The sequence below is a fragment of the Poecile atricapillus genome, chromosome W, assembly GCF_030490865.1.
Source record: "Poecile atricapillus isolate bPoeAtr1 chromosome W, bPoeAtr1.hap1, whole genome shotgun sequence".
NCBI classification, from domain to species: Eukaryota; Metazoa; Chordata; class Aves; order Passeriformes; family Paridae; genus Poecile; species Poecile atricapillus.
In genome coordinates, this window is record NC_081288.1 from 61411208 (window position 1) to 61420093 (window position 8886).

The 8886-nt window shown below is 39.3% G+C and overlaps 2 protein-coding genes across 2 annotated transcripts; one reads left to right on the plus strand and one right to left on the minus strand.

Moving 5' to 3' along the window:
• Window positions 1–2301, minus strand: LOC131592007 (EKC/KEOPS complex subunit TPRKB-like). Its single transcript, XM_058863199.1, has 4 exons — window positions 2014–2301; window positions 1421–1543; window positions 943–1119; window positions 1–121 (listed from the first exon to the last, which is right to left on the minus strand). The coding sequence occupies exons 1-4, from the start codon at window positions 2152–2154 to the stop codon at window positions 35–37; spliced, it is 528 nt and encodes a 175-aa protein (XP_058719182.1). The 5' UTR covers window positions 2155–2301; the 3' UTR covers window positions 1–34.
• On the plus strand, window positions 2301–6842 carry LOC131592006 (putative Dol-P-Glc:Glc(2)Man(9)GlcNAc(2)-PP-Dol alpha-1,2-glucosyltransferase). Its single transcript, XM_058863198.1, has 3 exons — window positions 2301–2606; window positions 2812–3009; window positions 4805–6842. Exons 1-3 carry the CDS (start codon window positions 2442–2444, stop codon window positions 5858–5860), a joined length of 1419 nt encoding a protein of 472 aa, XP_058719181.1. The 5' UTR covers window positions 2301–2441; the 3' UTR covers window positions 5861–6842.
• Window positions 6843–8886: the final 2044 nt, after the last annotated feature.

An 8886-nucleotide genomic window follows, 5' to 3' on the forward strand; every position in this document is an offset into this window, starting at 1 on the left:
TACCTCACTTCCTCTGAAATTTATTTCCACATTTTCACAAAACATCTTTTGTTGACATTCTGCAAACAACACTGTCCAATAAGGTGCCGATTTTTTCTTCCTGTGGAGTAACTTTGTACATCTGCAGAAAAAAGACAACAAAAACAGGAAAGATGTATAAGGAAGAAAAAACTGATGACATACCTTCTAAAAATATGTACACAAGAAAAGATTATTCCCCTCTCCCCCACTTTTACATTGGAAATTCCTATCTTCTTGTGACTGCAAGACAAAATTTGGACTGAAGCAAATTCTGAAATTACAAGAACAAGGAAAGCTACGAAACTGAATAAGCAGCACTTTTAGCTCCACATGTTAAATGCCATCATTTGTCCAGTTCTGTTAATATGTCTCCTATCAGTACTTTGAAGACATGATAAAGATTCAAAGTTACTTGAATTTTATCATGTAGGAGATATATGCTTCAAAATAGCTGTTTAGTATATTGTAACCTCTTAAGAGCATATATACCCCAAGACAGCTCCTAACAGCTAATTAACCTGTTTTTATTTTAACCACCCCTACTGGGACTATCTATGTACTTAAGCTTATGAAACTGCTCAGGACTGAAATTTTTAATTAAATGAGTATTTGCCTGAAAAACAAGAACCAAAAGTGCTTGGATGGTAGGCAGCAATTAGGGATTTATTTTTATGTTTGAATTCCCTGACAACATTAATAATTAGAACACTTAAAACTTTGTGATGTTCATGTCACAACTAAAACTTGTTTCAACTAAAAAATTCTAAGAAATAATAAAGGTCCACTTAAAGCAAGTTTTCAGTTGTGCTAAAAAAGTACAGATCCTAAGTTAATTATGTCTGTTGATATCTCATCAGACAACTAAATAAACTGTCCGTTTTCTCCACGGAAAACGGACAGTCTTCTCTTTTGGCTACACACCTTTTTAACTTTGGCAGTGTCTGTTAGCTGGGGGAGTTCATCTAGGGAAACCTGCTGACCTTCCACCTGAGATGCTATATCTGCCAGATTGACAGTCTTGTCTCCTTCCATGACCAGCACAATGAGTACTGCCGTGTCGCTGTCCGAAATGCCGAACTTTTTAAATGCATCTGAAATCTGAAAAAAGATTTAAAAAATATTATGAGTCACTTTCTCACTGCATATAATGAACCTTTTCAGTTACTGTGTCAGATACACCAAGAGTATGAACTGATAGACATTTCAGATTAATGGAATTCTGACAAATTCCATTCCAAAGCTACAAACCATAACAGCACATTAGTGTTATTTAAAACAACAATTAAAAACTTCTACTAGTAGCCAGGTAGAGTGTTAAAGGAATACATGTACATAGTTTGGCTGTATGTATCTTAGCAAGCTTTTCTGGCAAAAAAGAAATTTGTTTAATAAATCTTACATTGTTGCTTGGTGAAAGGCTGAAAATAATTTCTGCATAGAGTGTTCTGGTCTTCATTTTACCTATCTTCTGTAGATGCACTGCTTTGTTGGCTGCCACAAGAATCTGAAAAGGATCTACAATCTGTAAAACACCACAGAAAGAGTTATACAGAATTAACTTACTGTTTTGAAATCTGAAAAAAAAAATCCAGACTGCTTCATTTTGATAGCCTAATTCTAACAAAAAAAAAAAAAAAAAAAGATTCTGAAACTATTTATGGGTCAAATGAGAACAAAGGCACCAAACAGTAGATTTTTGACAGCATGAATTAATTAGCACTAGCGTTTAGACGTGAAGCAGGTTTAAAGTCCGCCAAGCACGACGTGGAATTAATCAAAACAACGTGTTTGGCCAATCTCACCAAGGCTCTGTTTTACAGAGACGAAGCCTTCTGCTGTAGGACACAATAATAAAATCAAAGGAGGGCACTTGCACAGAGGCTGGAGGACGCGCAAAGTAACTCGTGTGACAGCGACTGGGAGCATGGGTCAGCCTCCCTGAGCTCCCACGAGCATTTCCCCCCCGGCAGGGCGGCACACGCGTTCGCTCACCATCGCAGGGTTTATCAGTGCTCCGTCAATGGATCCTTCCATGGCTTTTTTCCGCAGAGCAGCGGCATTTTTCACGTGCTGGAAGAGGAGCAGCGTGACGCTGCGGTCAGGGAACAGCTCCAGCCGGTGCGTTCGCTCCATCCCGGCAGCGCCCGGCGGCCCCAGAGTATCGGCGGCACGGAGGCGCCGCAAGTCCCGTGGAAAACACGGCGCTAACAACACGGGGCCACTCAGGCCGGGGGCTTCCCACAGGAATCCCCGCGCTTTCCACAGGAATCCCCGAGCTTTCCGCAAGAATCCCCGCACTTCCCGACGCCGCAGCAGCCGCGGCCCCGCGGTCCCGCGGTCCGTCCCGCCGGCCGCTGCCGCCGCTCGCCGCCCGCCCCTCCCCGGAAGGGCGGCCCCAGCGCGGCCGGCGCGGAGCCGGCATGGAGCGGGCCGAGGCCTACGGCTTCTCGGGCACCATGAGCGGCGCCTTCCTGCTGTCGTGCCTGCTCTTCGCGGCCGTCAGCCGCCGACAGCGCGGGCCCTACATGGACGAGGTGTTCCACGTCCCGCAGGCGCAGGCCTATTGCCACGGCCGCTTCCTGCAGGTCCAGCAGCCTCTGGGGGCCGAGGGTGGCGGGCTCTGTTCCGGGTGCAGCAGCAGCGCGCCGGGCAGCGCGCTCGGAGTTCGGAACCCTCAGGGCAGCAATGCCAGGAGCCGTCTGAGCCTCCGGGCGGGGCGGTGTGGCCGTGGCGCGGCTCGGGGCCCTGTGTCGGCAGCGGCTCCGTAACGCTGTGTGTGTCGCTTTGCAGTGGGACCCCATGATCACCACGCTGCCCGGCCTGTACCTGCTCTCCGTGGGAGTGGTGAAGCCCGCGGCGTGGCTCCTCGGGTGGACGGGAAGCGTGGTGTGCTCTGTGGGAATGCTCAGGTTTATCAACCTCCTCTTCAGTGCTGGGAACTTCTATTTGCTGTATTTGCTTCTGTTCAAGATCCATCAGAAGAATAAGGTATGGTTAAAGTAAATAAACTAAATAAAGTAAAATAATTTTCTGCACTCGTACGAGCAACTTTGATGGCTTAGTGTATGTTCACTACCCGTGTGAGATGTTCTCAGCTTTATAGAACTATGAGTACCACCACCAGTTTGGCCAAGAAGGCACATTCCTAGTATCTAATTTTTTTTTAATATATTTTTTCTCACACAAGGTGCAGTCCTCTAATAATTAATCTTGCACATAAATAGGAGTCCCACTGAAATAAAAGTTAGTACATATGCAGACTTACTATCCAAAAGGTCTGAGTGCTCATCTGGTTGGAATTGCTTAAGAGTCCTCACAAAACTTGAACAGAAGCTCCTCAGCTGCTCTGTGAGCAGCCTGTGTCATTTATGGGGATTTCTTCTTTCTTGGCTCCAGGCATTTGGATTTGTCCTTGTTGAATTTCATGATATTTTTGTTACCGCATTCCTCCAGCCTGTATGGGTCACTCTGGATGACGCCTGTGCTCTTGAGCAAATTGCCTGGTCCTGCCCATACAGTGTCAGCTACAGACTTGGTGTACCTTTGCTGCTTTCTTGTCTTTGATAAAGCCATAAAACAGAACAGGTCCCCATATAGATCCCTGTGGTACTTGGGTTTTTACTGTCCTTTGGGTAGCATTCACCATCCAGCCAGTTTTTACCTGTCTAGCTGTCCACACATCCAGACCATAACAGTTCAGCTTGGATACAAGAATGCTGTATATTTAAAATTCTGGAGCATCCACCACTCTGGTAAATAAATTGTTTTAGTGATTAATGGTCTATTTGAAATCCTTCGCATTAGTAAAGTCAGTTGGTTTGACTTTTAACCTTACAACATCTTTTTCCTGTTCCCTGATAACTGAAGGCTTCCTTTACTATAAAGATAGTTTATTTTGGAGGAATCTCTTAATTTTTAAGCACATGGTAGCACTGTACAGAATTAGATTAAGGAAATTTTTTCCACTTTTAGTTTTATACTTGGAAGTGGAAACAAAAATGAAAAAAAAGTTTCATGACAGTAGGCTAAGCATTTAGTGACACTTCAACATTTCTTTGACTTCAGTGTTTTCTCAGTTCTTCTTTCTTTGAAGGTGATGAGTGGCTGTTTCACCCCGCACCACATCATTCAGAAACATCATGCAACATTTTTTAATGTTGTGATTTGTAGTGTTGTTGTCATGTAGTGAATGGAATAATTGGGAAGAGTTTTTAATGGCATGGTCTCCTACCATTTTTAGAATTTCTGACTCATTAATTATAACGATTATAAACAATGAAGATGGCATCAAAGATTAGAAACTTGAAGTTTGCCTCTCTGTGAACTGGGTTCAAAAGAGATGATAGTAGAGGCACAGAGTGATGCTGTCTCACAGATAAACATAATCTCATTATGAGATTGCAGGGCCATAAACCACTGTTTTTATTCTGCCCATTAGTGCAGCCTGCTTCTACAAAGTATGGGAACAATTATGCTGCTACCATGATTTTAATGCCACAAATATGTGCACATCTGATATATGAAAGAAGCTGGTGTATTTTCTTTGCCATATTTTTAGCACAACTGCAGTAATGTTCTGTGCTTTTCACTTGGATTTTAACATTGTGTAACTATTAACATAACAGGAGCTTAACAAAAATGTAGCATTTGTGCAATAATGGAAACAAAGACCATAGGAGATGTTATATTGTGTTAATGGAATTCTCAAGAATTATACTAGTTTTCTTTCAATGCACTATTTTATTGGACATTGTCTAACCACATTTTTCTGCTTCTTCTTTAGGCTGTGTCTGGTTTCCAGAGAATCTTGTCTGCATTAACTCTTGCAACATTTCCCACCCTTTATTTTTTTACATTCCTTTATTATACGGATCCAGGATCAGTATTTTTTACTCTCTTTTCCTATTTAATGTGCCTTTATGGTAATCATAAAACTTCTGCTCTCCTTGGATTTTGTGGCTTCATGTTTCGTCAGACAAATATTGTGTGGACAGTTTTTTGTGCTGGAAATGTTGTTGCAGAGAAGCTAAATGAAGCCTGGAAGATTGAGTTGCAGAAAAAGAAAGATGAAAAGATTTCTTCCAGGAAAGGATCATTTTCAGATTTGACCAGAATACTGCAGTTTCTTGTTGAATATCTCTTGTCGCCTAAAAACTTAGTTACACTTACTGCTTTAACTTGGCCATACATCATATTAGTTTCTCTCTTCTTTGTTTTTGTCTTCATCAATGGTGGAATAGTTGTTGGTGATAGAAGTAGTCATGAGGCCTGTTTGCACTTTCCTCAGCTGTTCTATTTTCTGTCCTTTACTGTTTTTTTTTCATTCCCTCATTTATTGACCCCTACTAAAATCAGGAGATTCCTTTTGTCATTGCAAAAGCATCCTGTGCAGTATAGCCTAATCACTGTCATCTCTTTGTTCCTGGTCTGGAAATTTACCTATGTCCATAAGTATTTACTAGCGGATAACAGGCATTATACCTTTTATGTCTGGAGAAAAGTATTCCAAAGACACGAGCTTGTAAAATACCTGTTGGTTCCATTCTATATATTTGCTGGCTGGAGTTTTGCTGATACACTAAAATCAAAATCGATATTCTGGATCTTAATGTACTTTGTATGTTTATTAGCCGTCACAGTTCCTCAAAAATTGCTAGAATTTCGTTATTTTATTTTGCCATTTTTAATATATAGGCTCAATACTCCATTTTTGTCTCTATATAGACAACTTCTGGAGCTGGCTTTTTATATTTTAGTAAATGCTGTAACTTTTTATCTTTTTCTAAACAGAACATTCCGATGGGAAAATAGTGATGAAGTACAGAGGTTTATGTGGTGACTTTTTTGATATTTTTATACCTGTAGGAAAACACAGTTCTGTTTCAGGACTGGACTCTGGAATGAAATATGTTTTGCATCATGTAAGGACTGTTTTCCCTAGCTGGAATTGGAAGTAAGCTCTTTGCTTATATTGTTGCAACCAAATGCAAGATATGTTATTATGTGAAGATACTCCATCCATTGAATTTATGAGAATTTTAAAATTGAATATGAGGGGAAATGTGAGAACACCTTTCTGTAATTAATGTAAAAATAAGGGAGATGTTTACTGTAATTTTTCAATATAATAAAATTCTACATAACATGCCCTTGAAGGTATAACAGTTTCTGTTTCAGAGACTGCTCTTTTACAAAAGAAGGATTTCTGCCTGTTCAACCTTTTTTTTTATTTATCTGTGTGCATATTTATTTCTCAGATCAGACCATTTCCTTTAGGTTTACTAGTGGTCAAAGTATAAACCACTACTGAAGTACAATGTTTTCAAAGCCTCCTATGTCTCACTGAATTTTTATTACTTTTTTTTTTTTGTCAGTAAATGCTTACATTAGTTTTGTAAACAGAGTGTAGGCTCTTAAATCATTAGAGCATTTTGAACATTTTATTTCAAGCTGCTATTTAGAAAACACAGTGGATGCTATGTGTGTGCACCTTTGGAGGAATAAATGTTACTGTACAATAAAACATAAATGGCAGTTGATAATGTAACCTGTTAGAAAGGGAGTAGTTTACAGATGTCAGACTGCAATGTGCAGTGGATTGCAACCCTCTTAAATAATTGAGCTTTTATGTCCTGTGGTTCTGTGCTCACAGGTTAGTGCTGAAATCGGCTCTGAGTGCACTCCTGACTTGCACTGAATATTTCAAAGATCTTTGATGTGTAATCTTCAAGAAGTACTAATGGCATTATTGAACTATTCTTTTAAGTATTTTTTATGTTTAATGGAACGTGAGTGTATATATTTTGTTTGAAAAAGGTAAAATGCAATGTATACACACATGTATGTATATATTTATATTTAAAAGCATCTAGTGTGCATTATCATCAGAGTAAATGAAGGCTGTAATGGTTCCTGTCAGTAAATCACTTTATTATGTCTCAAAAATACTTGATTGCTAATGTATGTGGCAGGGGAGAGTGGTGTCCAAAACTTCATGTACTGTGTAGCTTTTAAAATTCATTATTGTTCTGTAATGACAATACTTCAGCCAAATCTGTGCAAACGTCATATTATCACCACTCAAGTTACTCGGACATGGAATTGTTTCTCAAGAGGTTAGTACTGTTACTGTTTTCTTTTACATGAAGATCTGTTCCTGGCTCCAATTCCTTCCCTGTACCAGCACTGTGGTGGGTGTGGTGAATTCAGATTCTGTTCAATGCCTTTACAACCCCATTTCTCCTGAGGAAACCCTCAAACCACTCACAGTGAGTAGGTGTGTGTGTATTGAAATTAAGATATTTGCCAGGTTGCTTTTTGCTTCTTGGTCTTTTGCCAGCCTGATAACTTGTTGTCAATGTGTACCATAGGGAAAGTCATTTTCAGTCAGTCCCTGTTTGCTTCTTCAAGTTGAAGGGACAAGAGAAACCCAAAACTGATTGCTTTTGAATAATCCAGTGTGGTTCTGGCAGAGTCCAGAATGTTGTGTTGTGATTTCAGTATCACAGATTTGGGAGGGGAAGTCTTGTGTGCCTTCTGCTTCCAATTTTGTTTTTGTATGTCACGCCAATAAAATCATAAGATAAAGAGTATATGCCTGCATAAGTACAACTTCATTTGTGCCCTGAAATACTGAGTTGGAATGGTAACATGGAAAGGCATGGGGCTCTGTCTAATATTCCAAGTTGTATCTTAGATCTGAGGTTTTTTTCTGGTTTTATGTAGGGGAGCAGGTGTTAATTCCCTTGAGAAAAACATTCCCTTGCAAAGAGTCCTGTGTAGTCCACAGGTGTTTTATCCAGCATGTCTGTTTTTACTGGTTTCAAATGCTGTCTGTGATCAACTCCATTGAGAGACTGTCCATGCTTCCTATTTTTAACAGAAGTAGCAGCTGTGTTTCAAGTGAAAAGAGACAGTTTAAATATGTACAATTTTAAAACGTTTCTTTTTGTTGTGAAAAGTGAATGCAAAAAGTCCACCAAAATTTAGAGCACAATACCTTTCTACTGAGCTCTGTCACAGGAGATGCTAGAAAAATTACACATAGATGTGTCTGTATCCTGTTGGGGCTGTTTAACCAGTACTATGAAATGGCATAATATTTTATAATGGAATTTATACTTACAGGTTTTAATTTCAAAGTACAATTATGCTTAATATATTTTGCTCATTTGAAAGCAGGCTGAGTTGATAAAAGTTTATTTAAAGAAGGAAGTTGATGAATTAGAAAAGTATGAAAGGAGAATGTATTTGTAGAATAAAGCTATGCTTTCACTTTTGCCTATGAGCCTGAGGGTGTTTGCAGGTAATATTCAATGTTAGCCAAGTCAATCCAGAAATCAGAGGGGTTATATTTTTATCAGAATTGGTCATAAAGAAAGGTCTCCAAATTCCATCAGTATTTCCTAGAACTTTGACAAATAGAAGTAGCACTGTTGAAATCCATTGAAAAATGGATTTGAGCATTTTGCCCCTGAAATATTTCCACTGTAGTTGTTTCTAATTTATTAGCTGTTCTCCTTAAAGACATGCAGAAGAGGCTGTATTTATCCTGCTTTATGCTGGCAAGGTCTTCGAAATTCAATAGAACCATAATTGCTTACTTTAGGTCAGTTCTCAGCAGATGTCAATGAAATTTTTTACAGCAGCTTTAAAATGTTAATTTCTTGTAAATTTTATTAATTATCAGTCTAGAATAAAATCACACAAATTCCTTGAAGTATTCAAGGTAAAACCAAAATTAGCATAGCTAACATTTCTATAATGGCTGCTTTGAAAAAAGAAAGACTCAGTTTTAATTTTTCTTTTAAATAAGATGTTTTTTCAGTAACTGTTGGAATAATAAAAATAGCTCATCAGTCACAG